The sequence below is a fragment of the Danio rerio genome, chromosome 16, assembly GCF_049306965.1.
Source record: "Danio rerio strain Tuebingen ecotype United States chromosome 16, GRCz12tu, whole genome shotgun sequence".
Taxonomy (NCBI): domain Eukaryota; kingdom Metazoa; phylum Chordata; class Actinopteri; order Cypriniformes; family Danionidae; genus Danio; species Danio rerio.
In genome coordinates, this window is record NC_133191.1 from 11,437,214 (window position 1) to 11,460,457 (window position 23,244).

Here is a 23,244-nt window from a genome sequence, read left to right on the forward strand (position 1 = left end):
AATATGTTTTTCTTGTCTAGAAAATGCTTCTTGATCTAAGAATTTTTAGATATTTGGACTAGAAAAAAAGACAAAAAATCTTTTTAACAATTCCCTCTTAAAATTGAGGTTAGAACTGTGCTGTCTGCTTTTTGTTGTTCATTTGTTGGTTTTAGGAATTCATACTTTGGCATTAATAGCAGGTAGCTGTGTTCTGTTGGCTCTTTGAATTTGCAGTGTGTTTGTAATCCTCAGTTCTGTAATAGCGGGTTCGATTAGCACTGGTCATTGCACCTGCATTGCTGTTTTTAGCACAATTTTCAAAACAACCATTTTAAGCTTGCAAATTGCAATGAAAAAGTTACAAAAAACAATGTGTGTCTATGTGTGTGTGTGTGTGTGTGTGTGTGTGTGTGTGTGTGTCTATGTGTGTGTGTGTGTGTGTGTGTGTGTGTGTGTGTGTGTCTGTGTGCGCGTGTGTGAGCGCGCTTCAAATTAGCAGTGATCAAAAGTGTGTATAATGTGTTTGAGGGAAAGGGAGTGTGTGTATATGTGAAATGACTAGAAGGCCCTTGTAAAAATGAGGCCTGATCTTGTAGGCCTGTCTTGACACGCAGGCTTTGAAACAGACATTAATTTATACGGAGATACACTCACACACACACACACACACACACACACACACACACACGCAGTCAGTTTGACAACATTGCAGACCTTCTAAAATTTTCCTTTATTTTTTAAATGAGAGAGACTTTGTCTTGCTGCATAGCTTAAACTGCAAATGTAATTAGTAAAATGTAAATGATAAATATTGAAAATAGAAATAATTCAGCTCTTAAAGCAAGTATTTGATGTTAATCACTGATCAAATTCAGCATTTACAATCTCATTCTTTTTCTTATTTGCTCATCAACAAATACATTGACAGTTTGCAGTGCTGGCCATATTCATAATCATTTAAAATATTCAGCTGCTATTTTTCAGTATTTCTGTTCTTTAATTGTTATTTAAGGGAACATTGCTTTCAATTCTGTATTTTTTCCTCTCTCTTTGTGTGTGTGTGTGTGTGTGTGCGTGTGTGTGTGTGTGTGTGCGTGTGTGTGTGTGTGTGTGTGTGTGTGTGTGTGCGTGCGTGCGTGCGTGTGTGCGTGTGTGTGTGTGTGTGTGTGTGTGTGTGTGTGTGTGTGTGTTGGCTAACAGCTTATATATACTAATTATCTGTGATTTTTTTATGATGAGTATTTATAAATACTTTTATTATAAAATGCACAAGGCTTTTTTAGTTTAGTTTAGAAGTTGAGCTATGGACTGAGGATGCGCTATAGAGTTTGTCCAGTATACTTTCCATCAGTATGCCTTAGGAAATTTTCTCTAAAATACGGAAGCCCTCTGTTCGGGTGTGAAACCATAAAATCCAAGCATTTTGTGGACAAACTTATACACAGATATGAAATGAAGGCCTAAAATTTCAAACACATACAGCTGAAGTCAGAACAATTAGCCCCCCTGAATTCTGTTTATTTTTTCACACAATTTTTTCAACACGTTTCTAAACATAATAGTTTTAATAACTCATTTCTAATAACGTTTTTATTTTATCTTTGCCATAATGACAGTAAATAATATTTGACTAAATATGTTTCAGGACACTTCTATATCCAGCTTAAAGTGACATTTAAAGGCTTAACTAGGTTAATTAGGTTAACTAGGCAGGTTAGGGTAATAAGGGAAGTTTTTGTATAATGATGGTTTGTTCTCTAGACTATCGGAAAAAATAATAGCTTAAAGGGGCTTATAATTTTGACCGTAAAATGTTCTTTAGAAAATAAAAAAACTGCTTTCATTCTTGTCGAAATAAAACAAATAAAACTTTCTCCAGAAGAAAAAACTGTGAAAATTTCCTTGCTCTGTTAAACATCATTTGGGAAATATTTAAAAAAGGAAGAAAAATCAAACAGGGGCTAATAATTCTGACTTCAACTGTATATCTTGGTTGTATATTATTCATAATCTGTTACATATTAAGACAGTAAAACACCCATGTCCCAGTCTATATTGTAAATATATAGATATATGTGAGTGTGTGTGTGTGTGTGTGTGTGTGTGTGTGTGTGTGTGTGTGTGTGTGTGTGTGTGTGTCTGTGTCTGTGTCTGTGTCTGTGTGTTTGTGCCACTGTGCTTGCATTCACTATACAGTTTGGGGACAAAATGTCTCTACGAGGGGAGTAGTGCTCGAACTGCTATACTGACTTTATTTTTGCTTGTAATTGATATATGTTTTAAACATGTAAAATTGCAGAATGTTTTTGTGAGTGTATAGGGTAACAGAATATGGTTTAAAACGTATAAAAGTCGTTATATCAATGAAAAGTCTGCATTAAAGAGTTTTTACACACACACACACACACACACACACACACACACACACACACACACACACACACACAAACACACACTCACTCACACACACACACACATGTGCATGTACTTTTATATACATACACTTTTATACAGTGCTCAGCATAATTGAGTAAACCCATTTTGAAAATGAATATTTTGATTAATTTCTCTGTGAATATGAGTTAAATATATTGGTGCATTTACATAAAACAGATTTTTTAAACAGATACATTTATTAAAATAATATTTTAGTAACAGAACATCTTTAGAAATGAAAAGGTAATACATTTAAATTCAAAATATTGAAAAAGCTCATTAAAAACTCTCAACATTTCAACACAATTGTATATATTTTTGTTTCTCTTGATTTTTGCTATTTTTGAAAATGTTATTTAATAATTTTCTTTAACATTTAAATTTGGGCTACTAATTTTTGAACCAATATTGAAAGTTATTTTGTTTGATAAACTCCAGATTCGGCTTCAGTACTGACTAACCTAATGTATCTGCACAAATATAATATTGTATAGCTTCCTATGGAAAATATTCATTTCAGTAAGACAATTGTGGGGGGTGTACTCATATATGCTGAGCACTGTATGTGTGTGTGTGTGTGTGTGTGTGTGTGTTTCAGTGGTTTTAGACTAAAAATGTTTGTTTTAGACTGAATGTCATTGCCGTTATTGTACATTATCTAAAGAAATCCTAAAAATAAATGCAACCGATTGATTTGGAGGTCATGCAAGAAGTTTTACAGTAGAAAAAGAATTGTACGGTGCAAAGATTCAATAGTGTGCTCATGACAGTGCTGAATATCACACGGCATACATCTGAACGCAGTGATTACACTGTTTTAGAAGACAAAAAGAAACACTGCCAAACTGTCACGAACACAAATAATAATACAGAAAGTATCTTTATATCAATGCATTTGAATTACTGCAATCATCATGTTTATGTTGGCAGTTTTGAACTGATAAGAAAAACTGTTTGTTCTTGCTTCTGAATTTCTCTTCAACTCATCACTATAATTACACGTTTCATGGACTGTGTTTTTGTTATTTTGGGCTATAGTGTATTTCGATATGGCGTTTGCAATAGGTCTCTGCCTCAGTAGTGCGTGGGACATGATCTCTTCTGTTTATGTGCAGTTTTGAGTCGCCATCTGTCGTATAGTCCAACTCTGCAATGTTTATCTCTTATATGGCAGAATGGTGTCTCCCTTTTCATCATCGCTATATTTATTTTTATTTATATATATTTATATATTTTTTCCCTTTCAACCACTTAATTGTGTCAGTCTTCTCTAATCTTTTTCCTCACCTATTTGTCGCTCTCTGTCTTTCCCCCCCTCTCTCTCTCTCTCTGGTGCAGTGCAGATTCTCTGTTCCTTCCCCAATCATAGAGCATTCCCGGGAATGCCAGCTATTCCCTTTTGAAGATGATTACCCTATGATAACACAAACATGTATATAGTTAAATATAACTACAGCAAAGATATACAGCATGTTACATAGTGTAGTGTATTGGTTGTTATTCATATTAAATCCTTTAAGTTTCAGTGTATTTTTGATTTCTGTTATATCTCAGGGAAGATCACAGGATCTAAAAATGGGTTCTCGTAAGACTCTTGCACATACATTTCACATAAAAGCTCCGTCTCTGGCTGTAATCTCTCCTTCACTCAATTCGGAGTCTGCCAGGGCTGTGATCACTTTCACATTTTTTCATAGGGCAGTGCTGCCCTCATGTGAGGAGCTTGTGGCATTACATACACTCAGGAGATTTACCTGAATGCAGTTTCATAACAATTTTTTTTTTTTTTATCTTTGGTGTATTTTTATTGAGCTACACACTAGAGCAGTGGTGAAACATAAGTGTAGAGGTGCTGCAAATGCACTAATCAAGCATGATACGAGCAATTCCATGCAAATGTCAACCTTGTTTTCGCCAAACTAGCGAAACTGTTTGTTTTTTTGTGCAAGCGTGTATTTTACAGTACTGTAAAAATACTCAAAAATGTATGTGTCTGCCTTTTCAAACAAGTATATTTGATTTACCAAAGTTACACGAGTCAATATGGTATCACATTTATAAAAATCTTTTCCCCTGATAAATGTAAAATAAAATAAAATCAGTCATTTTTGTTTTATTGAACCAACTCTTATCCTTTTAATTAGCATTATTTCTTTCTTTTTTTTTTCTAAAAAGTATGTTGTTTACTGCAAACTCCAAGACTTTTTTGGTCACATCCATAACACAGGTTTCTTTACCTGAACTAAAATCTAAAAAAATGTTTACAGATTGATATTTATGATCCCGTAACTCTGTTAATAGTTTTTTTTTATTATTATTTAAACAATAGAAAACATACAATTTAAACATAACATTCAATAAGCACAAATGTAACTAATAACAGAAAATAAAATAAAATATAATATAAATTACATTATAAAAATAAATAAAAAGACAACTTCAACTTAGAAAACTTTACAATGATGTGATGATTTAACCTACCCAATTGACAGCAAGTTTACTATTCAATTAACTTCAGCTCCTTTGCAGCTATAACTGTATCTTGACATTTCTTGCTACTAATATACTAATGCGAGTCTATATATAAATGAAAATCGATAATAGAAATCTTTAAACAAGGTTTAGAGTTCTTCAATCTACATTTATAAATATGAAATTTACCAAATAAAATCAAAAGAATCATTATAAATTCCACAGAAAAGTTGTTTAAGACCAAATCAAATTTAACATCTTTTGTCAATGTTTTGAGTCAAATTACATCTAAAACCTGATTTTTTTTATTTATTTGGAAATACAACGATAAGTCTTCCCAAAACATTTTAAAAAAGATGAACTAAAGACTCTAAACAGAATAAGCAATTTCCATCAGTCTGCATAATTTAGATAATGTATAATTGCTAACATAAATGTTGTGAAGTAACTCTTAGTAGTTTTTTTATTTTTTATTATCGTTTAAAGAACAACATTTAGAACAATACCAAAAGAAATGGAAAATAAAAATAAATTAATAAAAATGTCAGGGGTGTACAGAACAAAACATATATAAAACAATGTGTAAGTATACATACTAACAGAGAAGGACCTTGTGAGATTACAAGATCTTAAAGCTTTCAAGTAAAAAAGCGGTTTTGATGGCTTTTTTATCAGTGCTTTGCTTTATGTTGTTTGTATAATGTTTTAATTCAATTAGTCTAGCAGGATTAAATGGTTTTTGGCTATTAAATTTGCATCTGTGAATATGGTACTTTGTAAATATTATCAAAAGATTAATAACATAAGCTTCCTTCTCTATGTTTTTGTTGTAGTTCAAAAACCCAAAAATAACATGTTGGTATTCTAAACGGAAATTTGGCAGTAATTTGTCATTTATGAAATTGGTCTACTATGTTAGTAGTTTAGAATAATATAAAATAGGGATGACCAGATCTGATTATGTGGTCGTGATGTTAGTCTCTATTGGAATCGGTTGTTACCTCCTGATCAGGACTTGTGTGTGTGTGTGTGTGTGTGTATGTATGTATGTATATATATATATATATATATATATATATATATATATATATATATATATATATATATATATATATTAGTTGGAGATATTATAAATTTGATGACGACAACATTTGTTTATTGTTGGTGTTATTTGTTTTTATATTAGATTTTTAGATTTTTTTTTATACATATTGTTGCACTAAAGTCCAAAAGTGTAGAATTTATATTATTTATGACTTGATTGTTCAACTTTATTAATTGAGTTGTTGAATGTTAAACTAAAGCGAATTAAATAAAACAAAGGGACACCCTGCGGATCTGTTCCTTCACTCTTCTTAATTCCTTTTTTTATGTATTATAGAAGTTTCAGATCGGGTTTCTGTATCGGTAAATACTCAAAATCAAATAACTTAGACTAGGGGGCCAAAAAGCCTGATCAGGACATCCCTATTATAAATAGAAGTTTCAATATAATGTAAACATGTACTTTCTCTATGAATTTACATTTTGAATTTTTACTCCAAATGTCACATCCATAACACTGGAATTGCTCCTACATTTTTATTTATTTATTTATTGCTTCTTTCCCCCTCCATGTGTCCTTTGGAAAAAAAAAAAAAAGCTGGAATGCTGGTACTGGCAGATGGCAGCCGTGATATAAATATCTTACAAAAGGGCAGCGTGTGTGCGTGGAGATAGTGCCATGGTCAGTGGTTCACCAAAGTGGCACGAGTAACAGTACCCATAAAGCTGTTGCCATGGAAACAGGGAGTGGGCTTTCTGAGATTGTTTTTTAATCACGTAAAAACAATGATTGGATAAGAGGAAAAGAGGTTTTGATCATGGCGCTCTCCTACTGTTAACCCCTCAATCATCCCGAGCTTCAGCCACCTCTGTGAGTGATGTCAAATAACTCCCGATATAAGATATTTTACTTCCCTTTTCTTGTATTTATACGTGTCCTCATTACTAAAGTGTATGGTAGTAAACAAGGTTGCATTTTACCGTGAGTTGTTTTTTAATGGAATCAGCATGGAAAGAGTTAAGAAGTTGTTTACTATAATCACAGTCTGAGCTAGAGGGTCTCGGCCTCTCTTTATTGGCTGTTGCCAGGAGCTCAGCGCATGCTCATTGGCTAAGAGAGTGAGTGGCCCCTCCTATTGCGCTGACATTGTGTAATATAGAGAAGAAATGGCTCTTCATAAGCCATTCTTCCTTCAGTTTGATGTGCATTCATTTCAGTCCATCGTTCGAGAGCATGCGCCCACATAATCAGATTTTCTATCATATATTTGTGCATCTTTTGTCTCTCTTTTGCTGCAGCTCGATTAGCATCTTCCCACATACAGCGAGCGAGGCCCTGTTTTCACAACTTTCACAACTCCCTCCTCCCCTCCTCTCAACAGAATGACTCTTGTTCTATTTTTACTCGCCTGACTTGTACAGTTTCCCCTTCCCACCCATTTTCCCTCTCTTTTCTCAAACATTCCGCGACCACTGATTTTTTGGTTTGTTCATCTGCTCTCGAGTGTCTTTCTGTTCGATTGCAGTGTGGAATGTATAGCTCAGAAAATAATATTATGGTGATTTTGTGGAGGCTGCGGCCACTGTGTTTGTGTGGAGAACGTTACTATGCTTATGTGACTACTACAGAGGCTTCTCAGAGTAGCTGTTTGTGAGAGGACTGGCTGATACTGGGCACAAGGCCAATACCCCTCTGCCCATACAAACAATCCAGTCAGTGAAGTGAGCACACACACATAAACCTACACGCAGGCACGCTGACACTCACAGGCACTGTGATCACGCCCCTGTCATGCTGCCTCAAAGTTGTATACACTGATAATAGTGTTTTGAACAGCCAATTCTCTGGTCAATGTCCTGATGGCAGCGGTCACAGAGTTTAAACTCTGACCTATATTACTGCACCCAACCAAAACAAAGGTTTGTGTGCTTTAGTAAGTTAGTAACGCTAACTAAATAGTAATAGAGGTTTCACAATATTATGTGAAAAATATTTCTCCACCTTTGTTTACTCTTTCTTAGCTGATTGTGACATGTGTATAGCTGTATGTTCTCCAAAAAAAAAACCTTGGCCAGTGACAAATCTTATTTACAGTATATTCCGTTTTTTTCCACATGCTTTGCATTAATGACCAAAATCATACTCTTGCCTAACTTTTCACTTCAAAGAAGAACTGGTGATCAGTTTACACAATCAAGAGCAATGTGCTGTACTGATTATCAGCATGGCAGTACAGATTTTTGTACATATAGAGGTGTGCATTAAACAAACAATTCATATAATAAGCACCTTACAATATTTTGGCCATTTAAGTCATAGATATATGACAGAAATACATATCTTTTTCTATCTTTGTTTGTCACCAAACAGTGAACAGACTAAAAGTATGTGTGGAATGCTTTGCTTAATCTGGAACAGCAGAAAAACAAACCAGAAGAGTGATAGAAGCGATGTCACATCAAAGTGCTGTTGCATACACTCACCGGCCAATTTATTAGGTACACATTACTAGTACCGGGTTGGACCCCTTTTGCCTTCAGAACTGCCTTTATCCTTTGTGGCATAGATTCAACAACGTACTGGAAATATTCCTCAGAGATTTTGCTCCATATTGACGTTATAGCATCACGCAGTTGCAACAGATTTGTCATCTGCACTTCCTTGATGTGAAACTCCCGTTCCACCACATCCCATAGGTGCTCTATTGGATTTATATCTGGTGGCTGGGGAGACCATTTGAGTACAGTGAACTCATTGTCTTGTTCAAGAAACCAGTCTGAGATGATTCATGCTTTATGGTGCGTTATCCTGCTGCAAGTAGCCATCAGAAGATGGGTACACTGTGGTCATAAAGAAATGGACATGGTCAGCAACAATACTGAGGTAGGCTGTGGCATTGACATGATGCTCAATTGGTACTAATGGGCCCAAAGTGTGCCAAGAAAATATCTCCCCATACTATTACACCACCAGCAGCCTGAACCGTTGATACAGGATGACAGGATGGATCCATGCTTTCATGTTGTTGATGCCAAATTCTGAATGTTGCAGCAGAAATTGAGACTCATCAGATTAGGCAACATTTTTCCAATCTTCTATTGTCCAATTTTGAAGAGCCTTTGTGAATTGTAGCCTCAGTTTCCTGTTCTTAGCTGACAGGAGTGGCACCCGGTGTGGTCTTCTGCTGCTGTAACCCATCCACCTCAAGGTTCGTGGTGGTGTGCATTCAGAGATGCTTTTCTGCATATCTCGGTTGTCACAAGTGGTTATTTGGGTTATTTGTTGCCTGTCTATCTGCTTGAAACAGTCTGGCCATTCTCCTCTGACCTCTGGCATCAGCAAGGCTTTGCGTCCACAAAACTGCCACTCACTGGATATTTTCTCTTTTTCGAACCATTCTCTGTAAACCCTTGAGAAGGTTGCGCATGAAAATTCCAGTAGATCAGCAGTTTCTGAAATACTCAGACCAGCCCGTCTGGCACCAACAACCATGCCACATTCAAAGTCACTTAAATCATCCATCATTCTCCGTTCTGATGCTCGGTTTGAACTGCAGGAGGTCATCTTGACCATGTCTACATGCCTAAATGCAATGTGTTGCTGCCATGTGATTGGCTAATTAGGAATTAGCATTAACAAGCAGTTGATTGTACCTAATAAAGTGGCCAGTGAGTGCATATCACTTATAGAATATAGTTCAGCTAATCAGAATTAAAAACCAAAACTAACTAAGTGTTTAAAAATAAGAGTATTGCTGCATTAGTATGTGGTATCAGCTATGTTTGCATTTGCATTGAGTCTTATTTTGGCAAATTCATATGCACTGCAAGTGATGTGCATGACTTTAGAGGAAGTGGATGTGTTGAGTTTCCTTATTGAGTTTGTTTACCTCAAAACGAAAGTTCTGTCTTCAGTTACAGACACAGCTGTCATTCCTAACCTATAATACTTACTTTTAGCTTCTGACCGCACATGGAGATATCTTTAATGTCAATATGGGAGATTTGTTTGGTTATGATTTAACCAAGGACATATTCATTGATCAAGTGGATCCTGGAACTACATTACAATCAACCAATCCGATTTAAGAGATAAGTTTACAGTTAAGTTTAGGTTTAGAGTTAGAGATATGTGCTTCAACATCATTTTAAACAAATTGTGAACTAACAATCCCCTCTGATTTTGGGAATAACTTAGTTATGTTTGGTTAGGATCAACATATATATCAATTCCAGGATTGCATCCTTGTTAAAATTACAACCACTGATTTCTGTCCCTTCATTAAAGTCTATTCATCCAAAACTGATGCTTCAAATAATTTGTAAAAAGATAAAGAAATAAAGCCATATAAATGAGGATGTTTAATTAAAGTCTTCAACTTACAGGCATTAATGCTTTATATGATGATCAGATGTCATTTTGGCTTTTATTCACAAATAAACACTGATCACTGAACTGAAACTACAACACCACTGATATTGATGTGTGAGGACAAGCATCTTTCATCTTTGATGAAGCTCATGAATGCTCTTTGATACACAAGAATGAACCTCATTGGTTTACAATCAACAAACAAACATACTCTTTTGAAAATAAAGGTCCCAGGAGGAACCAAGAGTGATTTCAACAGGAAAACCTGTCTGGGTTTCCCAAAGAACACTAGCGAACAGTTCTTTAAAGCAGTGGTTCTCAAAGTAGGGGTCGGGACCCCCTGGGGGTCGCTTGGTGATTTATCTTATTAAACTATTAGAATTATCATATATTATCTATAACCTACAGAAGATGTAAATAGTAGTCACATAAAAAACAACATGCCAATAAAAAGCCATCAGCCTTTCAATTATTTTTTTCATTGAATTGCGACCCCTGGGGGTTTTACGCTAGATTAATGGCGCAGCAATAGTGTTGGTTAGATTTTACAGCAAAATGTTAAACTTTGACACCTTTATGGCTCTCACATAAATTAAAAATAAAGATCACGACTGAATATAGAGGACGACCTCCAAAAATAAACCAAGAATAGTCTTGTGATGTTAAACATTGTGCCCGCCTGCCTCATTAAGTGTGGTTGATAAAAATTAAACAAGCTGAAAAGTTTAGGAACCCCTGCTTTATTGAACAATTTTTATTTTAATAATGTGATAAACAATTTAATGATCTAAAGAACCCTTTTCCCCCACCGTAAAGAACTTTTTGTTGGATGAAAAGCTTGAAATGAATATATATTGATCAGCATTTACACAATTCACACTCCAAAAACTAAAGAGTCTTTGTTGGCAAACTCACATTTGAATTAAAGCCTAAATAAAATCTTTATCCAGATTAAACTGCTCAGTACATATAGATTTTTTCCTCTCTGTGAGTATATTTTGAATCATCAGGGTTTCAAGTAAATTCAGTTTTGATGAAAGGACAGACATCCGTCAGATTTCACTAAAGAAAAAAAATCTTCATTAGTACTTTAAAGGGTTTTAAACAACACAACGAGTAATCACAGAATTCTCAGTTTTGGGTGAACTGACAATTTAAGCAACATCTTGTATTGTTTATACAAACATCACTGTATTTGTGTCCATTTAAAAAAAACAACAACTATATTTTATTAGTTTAAAGAAATGTATATTAATTACTTTAGATGTTTTTTTTACTTTATATGATATATAAGTGTTTTATTAAATACAGTAGGTGATGTATATTTATAGTTAATATAATTATTATGTATATACACAGCGCCCTCTTCAATGAAATGGGCACACATGGTAGTACACGTTTACTACAGTCATAAAGAAAAGAACTTGTCCAGTCTAGGTGATGTGAGAATTTAAATCTGATTAATCTGTCACAAAATGGTGCCATAACAAACTCAGATCCCGGAATACATACAGTGCCTGTTATGACGAGCCCTGCCAGTTATAGTAGCGCGCGGCAGCATCAACGTCACAGTTGGCGTACATATCACGAGACGAAAACCCACGTAAAGTCATGCCCCAGATTCACTCGTCTGTTCAATATTTATTAGCTCCTTATTTACCCGCGGCCAGTGAGAAGCCAAAAGGCAAATCCGGATTTGCATATGACTGACATTCCATCGCACGCGGCCGCCAATCAGCGCGTCGCGTTGTCTTACGATAGGTTGCGTCGTAGACCAATCACAGAAAGCCTTCGAAGAGTAAAAGGCGGGTCACGGGCTGGGCGAGGTTGACACGCTGAGAGAACGAAAGAGGGCAGCCTACTATACAACAAGAGGAAGAGGGAGGGAAAGAGAAAGAAAGAACGGCTTTGCGAAACCAGAGAGGAGAGCGAAATCGAGGGAAGAGTCGTGGCCAGTTGAATGATGTTATGAGACAACGGCTTCTTTACTACGGACACCCACGAGCCGAGCGGAGAGGAGCGCGCGAGCCGCCGCGGACCCGAAAGTGACCCTGCTGCAGGAGAGCCGCACTGGACTTTAGGGGCTGTTATTACAATTTCATCACAACAGCACTGCGCCGGATCATCTCTGTCCTTTTTTTCTGTTTTGTATTTCCCCGCCACGGGTTTCAGGGCACGGCTGAGTTTGAGCCCGTGTTGTCGGTTAGCGGATTTCGAGCTAGATTCACGATTTGTGAGGAGTTTACCGCACGATTAGCCTTTTGGATGAGACTCTTTGGGGCTGGGATGTGTGCAAGGGAGGGGGTGTCGGAGCAGGCATTTTAAAAGACAACTCGCTGCAACTAGAATTCAGTTTGCTGGGGTTTAAAGCCCCATCGATGCTGAAGCAGACCCAAATAAAGGGAGAGTGTGTGGTACAGGAGAGCACGATGCGGTTTGGAGTAACGTTAGAGGATGCTTGTGCAGTCTACAGGCTTTCATTTCTCACATTAATATGATATGCTGCTATTATACTGGATATTGAGTTGTGTGGAGAAATAGTTAGCTCGTTTTGTTCAAAGAGAGTACCACGAAGAGTAATAACATCGGTCAGCTACAGCGCTACTACAGTGTAACTAATGACTGTTGGTCTGGGGCGCTGCACAGGTGTTGTTTGCCTATTGAAACCAGCTGTCTGTCTCAGTGTTTTCACTTGAGACCCCTGGCTTTGGTACCTTCTCACTCCCAGACACTATCGTTTCTTCCCTTTTCGCGAAATCGGGTGTTTTCCGAGCAGCGCTTGAGTTTGACGCCGTGACATGAGGACGGGTTCTGTGGAAGCGGCCGGCGGTGCGGATGCGAGACCAGGGGCGTTCCCGAGGGGACGGGCTCATCTGGAACCGTGCTGCTGAAATCAAGTCCGGATCTCCCAAATGCAGCCCCCAGAACCAAAGTGGCTGTTCAGAATGAGTCCGGTTACTGCTTGTGTGCTGGACGGGATGTAATATAACGGGTTTGTCAATCAGAGCTTTGGTGGCTGATTCATTTGGATGTGATGTGAAACAGGATGTTGGTCTGATACAAGTGCACTGACAGACAGCCAGAGAGAAAAATCGTGACCACGTGAAAAAGACAGATGTGGCCTTTCATTATTAAACATTTGATATCATTTCCCTGCCTGAAGGATACTGTATTTCATTAATATTTTGTATTGTTAAATAAGTCGTTGTGTGTCGCAACCCAAAGAATACATTTCACTCGTCCTGCGGGTGTAGTAGCACCAAGACCAAGCTAGCCTGCTAATCTGGGGCTTCCCGTTTTCACGACGATTTAACCGAGCTAACCGTTTTCACGTTTTAGCATTGCTTTTTGATGCTCTTTACATTTTATATAACCGCAATCAATATTCTTTTTGCTAACGATTTAATTATTAACCGTGGTGTTGTACATGTAAACCCCCCTGGGCTGAGGTGAGCTCAGGTCGCGGACTGTTGCACTACTCGAGCCCGAGGATGACCGAGAGGCCTACTTAACCCATTCATCCCCGCAGCTCTCCGTCAATGTAAACAAGCTCAGACGAGGAGGGGGCAAACAGGACCAAAAATAAACTACATCATCCAAATAAAACCAAACCCGTTTCCGCATTACGGTCCTCAACAGTCTACATAATAGAAACTGTGTCCACGAATGTGTTTTAACGCCAAGATCGTCATTTGTGAAAAATCTGCGCTTTGACTGTCTTCAGTGCGGTACCTGATAGCACGCTGTCATCATTTTCACCCGAATATCACCCAGCTAAAGTCCGAGCCAACAAATCCGAGAATACAGAGGGACGTGTTTATGAACTGAAGATCGGAGTGGCTACAGGACGGCATGACATTACAGGAACATTTGGTACCAACATGAAGAAACTCCAGTAAACGGATGCTGGCAGCATCGGCTATGGCCGCTTATTTTCATCACCTGTCTGGAAGAAGCATCATGTGGATACTTCGTTTTTAATCGCACGGACTTCTTTTACTTTAAATAAGGCGAACGCTTGAAACAGCACCTCTATTTAATATTACATGTTTGTGATTTTTTTTCTGTTAAAAACAAAAAGTATTTCAAGCCTCTTACTCAACCATGTTTTCATCGGAAAGCCCGCAGTATCTTCGCCAAGGACTCAGCATGTTTGGTCAGTCGTTATTACTCAACGCTTCTGATTTACTTTCCTCATATAACGTTTGACAGAAAAAGCGAACTCTTATATGGGGCTGAAATAAATTAACGTTAATGTTGTATCGTATCTAGCAGAATAGCCGCATGAACATGCTGTTCCAGAGTCTTATTATTTTGGAAATGATTGTTTGGCGCCAAATATTGTCTGATTTAATATCAGTCGGGAACAATATGTTCACGCACTCAGTGTGTTCATGACAGCCCGTTTGCCTTAACATTTTTGCAACGTATGATGTTTGTGAAGCAATATTATGCAGCATTAATTCAGTAATATTCAAATATTTGTGATATATTTAAGTTATAGTTCATAAATAATAATATTAAATGTTTGGCTTGCATATGGTTGGCATGTTGTTTTGGTCTCTTCATGACACAAATAGCAAATAGTTTAGAAATTTATTTAGAGATAACAGTTAGGTATCCAAATATATCATTATATATCTAACTAATATCAAATATCATAACTGTTTTGGCAACTGTAGTGAGTAGTCAGATATAATATTTTTGGCTTAGCAGATATAAAAAGTTTGTCTTTGCCGGCTGTGATTTGCTTTAAGACCTGTTCTCGATGCTGTCTAGAATAAATCTTCTGTTATTTTCTCCTGTAGTGTGGACTAATGTTGAGCCCAGATCGGTTCCAGTGTTTCCTTGGCATTCATTGGTCCCTTTCCTGGCACCCACCCAATCAGATCCATCGGCTCAACCTGGCGAAGGCCAACAAACTGTCAGCCATCCGCAGACGGCCGCTCTGAAGAAAGGTAATTCACTTTGCACCGCCATTGTCTGATTAGCCGAACTGTGTGTCAGATTATATAACAATACATTTACGATTAGATTGTATTTAGAATCATATTTTCTGGGATAGTCCACACACTGATATGTCTGTCACATCTGCAGTTACTCTCCGTAACTCGAGCCGCTGTAATTTAGCCATTACCCAGTGCAACGATTGACCTCAGAGGTTGCCAGATTGGTGGGATTCATTAAAGATGCCGTAATGAATGAGTCGCTTTTCCTCTTCCAGAGTCTCAGAGCGGGTCAGTGCTGAAAGAGATTATAGAGGGAGCACCTAACCCTTCCTCGCGCCCCACTCCCTCCGCTGACGAACTCCCTCCAGAGAGAGAGAAGGATGCGGAGCGAGAGAGACCTGACAGCGAAACAGAAAGTGACGTGGATGATCCGTGAGTGGTCTACTGTGTGTGTGTGTGTGTGATGCGTCATTCTGTTTGAATGTGTTTTGTTGCTGGTGTCTCTCTCTGTGTGGAGACAATGGCAGCACAAAGAAATAGAGAACAAAAGCATTCCACTTTGTTTCTGTGTATGAATGACAGTAGCAAACCAGCGGCAGTTTACATTAATGAACTGTCATCTGAATACACCTCTCTTGCTTATTTCTTCTTCTCCTATGATTCACATATAAAGCTCCTTTTATTATCAGCTAGTCCTCTGCTACAGTTCCTGCTAAATGTGATTTACCCGTTAGGCTTATTGTATTATCTTTGCATTAAGGTGTTATTGACATTTGCGAAGCGTCTATCAGTTTAATAGTGCGCTCTGGATTTTTCGGACATGTTAAAGCTCTGCTTTCTACAGCATTTTGGCGGTGGGCTGCAAAGCAGTAGCTCATTGACGCTGTGCATTGCAGTTTTCTGTAATTGGCTCTGTGCGTTCTGCTGTATTGTTTCACAGGACCCTGAGGGTGGCAAGAATGAAATTTGTAGATATTTTGAGCCTGTTTTGTGCCACAGTAGCTATATTGTAATGACAGTGTAATAAATATCAGATGAATACTAGCAAAGCGCTTGCTTAACTAAAAAATCAATTGTCAGAATCGAGTGCAATGTGCATGCAAGTAGATTTGAATCGTGTTAATGTGTCAGTAAAATATCTCAGATGAAGATGGCGTGTTGTTGTCACACTTGTTAAAAATAGGCAGCTGGGATCAAATGCTTCCTTTGTGCGAGGAATGACATTCCTTGCTGTAAGCAGGAGGAAAGTGAGATAGTTTCAGAGGGAGCTGTTGTGCATGCTTATTGGAGATGGATGGGGACGGTCAGTGTTATACTGGGATAATCAGCGCACACTGCTGGATCCCCTCTGATATTTTTGTTCTCGGTTAATATTTAATATTAACTGGCAATTTTATGTGTAGGTTTTTCCCCAGTGTTCTTCCTGATCCTCCAATTTCTGCATCTCCTGGAAAGCGTAGATCTCAGTCCCTCAGTGCTCTCCCCAAAGATGACAAGAACAGTCCTGGCAAGGTAAACGTTTTCACTCGTAGTTTACTAGAAGCGATTTTATGTTTACCAATGAAGTCTTATATGCTCACCAAGGCTACGTTTATTTGATCAAAATACTGTATGAATGTTTTAAATCATTATTTTTTTAAGGGTGCTTTCACACTCGGTTTAATTGCCTGGACCTTAAATCATTTGCCACCTTTTCGACTGGTTTGTGTTCGCACTGTTTTTTTTTTTTCGTCTGAACCCCGGTACGCTTGCATCATCAAGCTGCTGTTTTGGGTACAGCTGTTGCTAGGTGATGACCACGAAAACAAAGCGCCAAAATGGAGACCGCATATCACGGTCATACTGCTTTTATTGAATCTTTTGGTTTTATTACTAAAACCAAAATACAGAGAGCCACTTGTGTCTATCTGCCGCAAAAAACATAAAAAATGTTCAGAACATCACGCGATGTCTGCAGAAGTCGTTTTAGGTAGAGACAAGTAGACATTGTCACTGTTTTCACTGGGTCAGTCCTGCTTGTCACCAAGGTAGGTGATACACAAACATCACACACAAATGAACGTTATAAAAACTATATTTTGTTGCACAGTTGGTGGTTTGCTTCAGTTATTTGGTACGATTGCATTCATATCAGAAGTAAACCATACCGGAGTTCGCACAAACCGTACCCCAGACCACCTCTTTCAGGGGGACTCCGGTACGGTTCATGGGTACACACCCGAGTTCAGAAGACACTTTCACACTAGCTAAACGTATCGTACTTTGACGTCAAATGAACCCAGCTGCAGACCAAAACTGCTAGTGTGAAAGCACCCTTAAGTTATTTTGAAATGCGATTTATTCATGTGGTTGCAATCAGTTTTTGGTCATATTTTTCTTTTGCTAACCATGGCTCATTTTTAGGATTTTTTTCTTTGATAAATGGAACATTCAAAAATATTTATTGGAAAGAGAAGTCTTTTTTATATACTTTTGTATGGCTTTTTTTTATTTATTTATGTTTTATTCCTGTTAATGTAAAGCACTTTGAATTACCATTCTGTATGAAATGGGCTATATACATAAACTTGGCTTGCCTTCTTGTATGATAAAAGTAGCAGTTTCATATTGAAAGTAATAATCAAGTTAAAAGTATATAAATATACAATACCAACCTTTAATTTGACATGTGTGTATTCCCTTTATTAATGTGAAGGGCCATGAAACTCTCTTGTTTCAGCTGGGTTTTTCACACCTCTACTTTGGAAAAAGTCAGGAAAGTGGGCGTGTCTAGCTCTGTTTAGGGGGGAGTGTCAGAGGAGCAAAAGAGGGAGGGTCTGTAAAAAATTTGCGTAAAAATGGGAGTGTCGGTTTGGTCACACGCTTATTTTTACAAAGGCAAATCACACACACACATACACACACACAGGGGAGAAATACAGTGACTGTTTACATGGACATCAGTAATCAAATTTTTTGACAAATTATTAAATGGTGGACTTCAACTGCAGTTTTCTCTTTCATTCAGGAATTTCAATGAGAAAAGCTTGCAGGTAAAAAAAATGTTCATTAGACGCGTATTGTTGTCGAACGTCACATGCACTGTAATCCACACGAGAGTCCAGTTGCGCTCTCATAGAGAGAAAATGAAAACAAAACCTTTACTGCAGCAAATTATAAAAGCAACACTCCACGCTTGTTTTGGCAACACAACGTGTCGTCTCTCTGCCGTCTGAACACTGTCACTGGTAAAAGCAGACTTATGCTATCATGCATATTAATGAAATTGCACCGCATACACAATAGAGCGCGCTGATTAGTTTGAACCAAGTCTTACTCATGATAGAATGCAGCAGACTCAGGTACAGACTCCCGAGTACAGACGTCCAGTCTACATGCTGGAATATACGCTAAGATCTCATGGCCGTGACGCAGCTTCAAAAATTAGTTTCAAACCCGAAGTACAAATTTGCTCCAAATAACGCAAAAACAACCAATTTTCACTTTTTAGTGAAATAGATGTTTCCTAATGGTGTTTTTAGCAGTGTGGGACACATATACGACTGTCAACAGCTCAAAAAATGTGTTTTGGTGTCTCGTGACCCTTTAAGATGTTTCAAACTGCTTTCCATCACAAAGTAGTTTTATGATTTAGTCCATTTTGTGCCATGGACTGTATTACAGCAGTTTCAGCGCACCGGCTTGTCTTTGCATACACTAGTTAGGCTTTAAAAGGTTAGTTCAACCCAAAATGAATATTCTGTTATTAATTGCTCACCTTCATGTTCATCTTCAGAACACAAATGAAGAAATTTTAGATTAAATCTGAGAGCTCCCTCATCCTCCAAAGACTGCAACTGTCCCAAGATGTTTTTTTGTGTCCAGAAAAGGAAGCAAAAAAAAACATTCCATGTGACCTCAGTGGTTCAATTGTAATCATACCAAGCTCCAAAAACACTTTATGTGCACCAAAAAAAAAAAAAAAAAAAAACGTAAAAGTGACTTTGTTAGGCCAACGTCTTCTCTTTCACTTCCGCACATGTGAGCATTTAATGCGGGCAATATGATGATTGTTGTTCTGCTGACTCTAATGGCAATATGCTGTGCTACCTATAGTAAACGCGCACCACGATTACCTAATGTGGTAGAGAAGGCATTGATGAAAAAAGTCAGTTTTTCAATTTTTTTAAATAAAAGTTAAACCACTGAAGCCACATGGAATGTTTTTGGTTCATTTTCTGTACTTTGAATGTTGCTGTATATGGAGAATGAGAGAGCTCTCAGATTTCATCTAAAATATCTTAATTTGTCTATTGAAGTTGATCGAAGGTCTCAGGAGTTTAAAATGACATGATGGTGAGTAAATATTAATAACAGAATTTAAGACTAGCCCTTTAAGCCCATTACATTGCGATGTCAGTAGGTGATGACAAGGGCCTTTATGATTGAGCCATTATTTTAACCATTAACTTAATGATTACACTTAAACAGTGATTCTGTTTTGAAATTGAAATCGATCAATGTTTTAGGCTCAATCAACAGACCACCCGGCTAATGCTGAAGCGTATGTTTCATGTCATAGAGAAAGCGTTGATTCATCATTCATGGGCAGTCGCCTTGAAAGGATGCTACATCAAAGATATCACTTTCCGTGTTTGCGTGTATTGTTTACAGTCTAAAATGTATGAAATATTTATTTTTATGTAAACACAATGGGAATATGTATTACATAATCTAACTATGGACAGGTGAACAGTAGTGTATTTTTTCATAATAATACTCTATCGTTCAGGCATGTTCAATCATTCCTTCTTGTTCTTTTACTTTAAAGAGGGAAAAAGATCATATCAGGAGGCCTATGAATGCATTTATGATCTTCAGCAAGCGGCATCGCGCGCTGGTTCATCAGAGGCACCCGAATCAGGACAACCGCACTGTCAGCAAAATACTCGGAGAGTGGTGGTACGCCCTGGGACCCAAAGAAAAACAGAAATACCACGACCTCGCATTTCAGGTTACTGGAACTTTTCTCACACTGGCAGATACGCATGCTGAGACTCCTAAATAACCCAATTAAGTCCCTCAAGCCCTTTGCAAATGTCTCTGCCACTCATTTACAGGTAAAAGAGGCACACTTTAAGGCACATCCTGACTGGAAGTGGTGTAATAAGGACAGAAAGAAATCCAGCAGCGAGGGACGTGGTGTTCCAGGAGGCAAAGACATCCGCGAGAGGAGCATGTCAGAAACCACAGGTGTGGAACAGAGCAGCACGTGCCTCTTCAATTAAAATAGTTTCACAGTTTGAGTAGCTGTGATCTATTTCAATATTTATTATCTTTTTTTTAATATCTCAAAAAGTTTTTAATTTAAATTTAATTTAAGGTTTTTACTATTATGAGTTTTAATTATAATTTTATATTTTATTAATGTATTATTTTATTTACTTAAATATATTATTTATATTATTGCATTACATATTTGATATATCAGTGTTTTTTTCTGTACGAAAATACTAGCAAAATATCTTAAGTAATAATTATTATCAATATTTATAGGAAAGACAAGATAGACACATTAAATTGAGGGAATACTGGGCGGTTCAGTATAAAGTTTCGGTATTAAGTGCTATAGTTGTATTAAAATGTTCAGCTGAGCACATGCCTTGGAAGCATTACCAATAAGTGGGCCCACACGGAATTTGCGCGCTCGGATTTCTGCGGATTTTTAGCCCATTATTGAGTGTATGTATGTACATGTATAAATGTGTGTAAATTTATATTTATTCAGTTTTTAAATTCATTTCACAAATTTTATTGTTATAATAATATTTTCTGTCTTTTAGTAGATATATAAAATGTGAGACTTGCTTTGTTTACCAAATAAGTGGATTTAATTGGATTTGCATTGTAAACATTAAATAAAAACTAAAAAATGTATTATTCTTAATTTATTAAATTATATATTTAGTTATTCGTTATGATAATCCTAAAATCATTCCGCATAAATCCACAGATTCTCTTTATAAAATTCTCCACAGAAAAAGCAAGAAATGTCCGCAGATTCTGTCTGGCCCTACCAATAAGCTTAGCGTGTCCGTTCGTGCACATGGTGTGTAAGCGGTGCGCATGTGGTATGCATGATTTTACAGGTACACCTAGTTGAAAAACAGCTGAACTTTTCTGAATGCCCCGAGCACACCACGATATCGAGTTCTGGTTCACACTTTGTATAGAATATACACATTTCAGTAATAATGGCAGACTAATTACCTCAGACAAACACAGCGCACCCAAACACTGCAGTGCATTTTACTTTTCTCCATAAACTTGTATCGGAAGCACAGCAAGGGTTTGTCATCCTCTGAGAAAACGATAACCTAGTTACGAGAGATGCCATAGAAAATGGTGAAGGACACCACACGCTCACGTTTGTCACTTCAGGTCAGAAAAAGAACACATGCAGAAATGAGTGCCGTGTAGCAGCAATGAGGTGATTGTAAAATGTCACCCGAGTGGCTTTTTGGTTTCTTTTCTTCTGCATCCCAGCCACTGGCACCCCATCTGAAAGAGTATTTAGCATAGAGGGTAATATAGTCAACTTCACAATTTGTAAGTTTTAGTATGTATTTGAATAATGATGGCTGGTTCCTTTACTTGAAAGCTCAGATTTGATTCTCATAACTAGCTTTGTTTACAGTGTTTGAGGTTTATTGTATCATTAATATTCACACCTTACAGATGTTGATCTACCTTTACCAATGCACACACTTTGTAACATTTCAATTATCAAGTTTAAGAGTCTTTTAAACACTTGTGTTTATTTTATTGTAAAGAGATCAGATATTTTTGACTATTAAAACTATTTGCCTTAGTAATGTTAAATTAAATATAAATTAAAATAAAGTGGTTTAATAAAAAAATCCTAATATTCCTAAATGTATTATTAAAAATATTAAAAAATTATCAATATTGAATGAGATGAAACATGATACTGTGATTATTTTTGACCTAATTTACACTCAGAAATTATGATTAAACCATCTTTGTACATTTTGCATGTTCTTTGACCAATTTCTGTTTAAATAAAACTTAGTAGGTATTTGGTTTCAATAAAGACTTTGAAAATCCCTATTGGAAGAAATAATGGGACAAATACTTCTAGAAGCAGGACTGCTGAAAATGTGCATAGACACTGTTGCACTTTTGTTGCCTGTTGCTAAGTTTTTTTACTATGAGTGCACAAAATAATATTAAATTGTTCTGTTTCAGAACCTCCATCTGTGTCAATGGGGATGGAGCTCAAAGGTATGGGTCCTGGCATGGTGAGCGTGTCAGAGCGAGTTGGAGGTGAGGGGCATGGCCAGTTGACCCGTCCTCGTGCTTTCTCTCAGAGCGCCATGCACAGTCTGGAGAGGAGCGAGAGAGGCAATCCACAGGCACTCGCTGAGCTTGCACAGGTATTACGTGTATGTTTGCGCAAGTGACAAATTTTGGCAGTTTTTAGGCTCTACTAACTCTTGCTGTATTTTTAGATGTGTGGTGACGGCAGTCAGGTTGGGGGACGGGGTGCTCTCTCCCAGACGCAGAGGGGGGTAAGCGAGGACATGACGAGTGACGACGAGCGCATGGTTATATGTGAAGAAGAGGGGGATGATGACGTCATCGGTGAGTCAGACTTTGTCATCGGAGACAGTTTCAGGTCTTTGAATCCATTTCTAAATATACGTTAGCAAGTTCTGATGTCATGCAGCATTAAGACGTTTGTGTTTGCTTATGAGGAATTGTGTCATTCTGCTTGGGGTTTTTCAGAGGACTCGTATCCTGGCAGCTCCATTGACCTGAAGTGTAAGGAGAGGGTGACAGACAGTGACAGTGAAAATGGATCCGGAGATGAAGGAGAACGCAAGGTATCAGCTTACATATTTGACAAATGTTGATTTTTACAAAGGAACAAAAAAACATACTGCTTAAATGGATTGATGATGTGTTTTTTGATTATACTTTTTTGGA

General features: G+C 37.4%; 1 protein-coding gene across 4 annotated transcripts in view; it reads left to right on the forward strand.

Annotated features, from left to right (window-relative positions):
- Nucleotides 1-23,244, forward strand: part of cicb (capicua transcriptional repressor b) — a 68,506-nt gene that overhangs the window by 20,775 nt on the left and 24,487 nt on the right. For 2 of the 4 annotated variants that reach the window (XM_005173513.6, XM_068214094.2), the window contains exons 1-9: nt 12,136-14,462; nt 15,115-15,264; nt 15,531-15,687; nt 16,659-16,767; nt 20,066-20,248; nt 20,355-20,487; nt 22,504-22,691; nt 22,767-22,899; nt 23,044-23,141. In XM_005173513.6, the coding sequence (XP_005173570.2) occupies nt 14,411-14,462; nt 15,115-15,264; nt 15,531-15,687; nt 16,659-16,767; nt 20,066-20,248; nt 20,355-20,487; nt 22,504-22,691; nt 22,767-22,899; nt 23,044-23,141 (1,203 nt within the window). In that variant the 5' untranslated portion in view covers nt 12,136-14,410. Of the gene's footprint in view, nt 1-12,135; nt 14,463-15,114; nt 15,265-15,530; nt 15,688-16,658; nt 16,768-20,065; nt 20,249-20,354; nt 20,488-22,503; nt 22,692-22,766; nt 22,900-23,043; nt 23,142-23,244 lie in introns of those variants that run through there. The other 2 variants (XM_005173512.6, XM_002664811.8) reach the window with 1 other exon arrangement.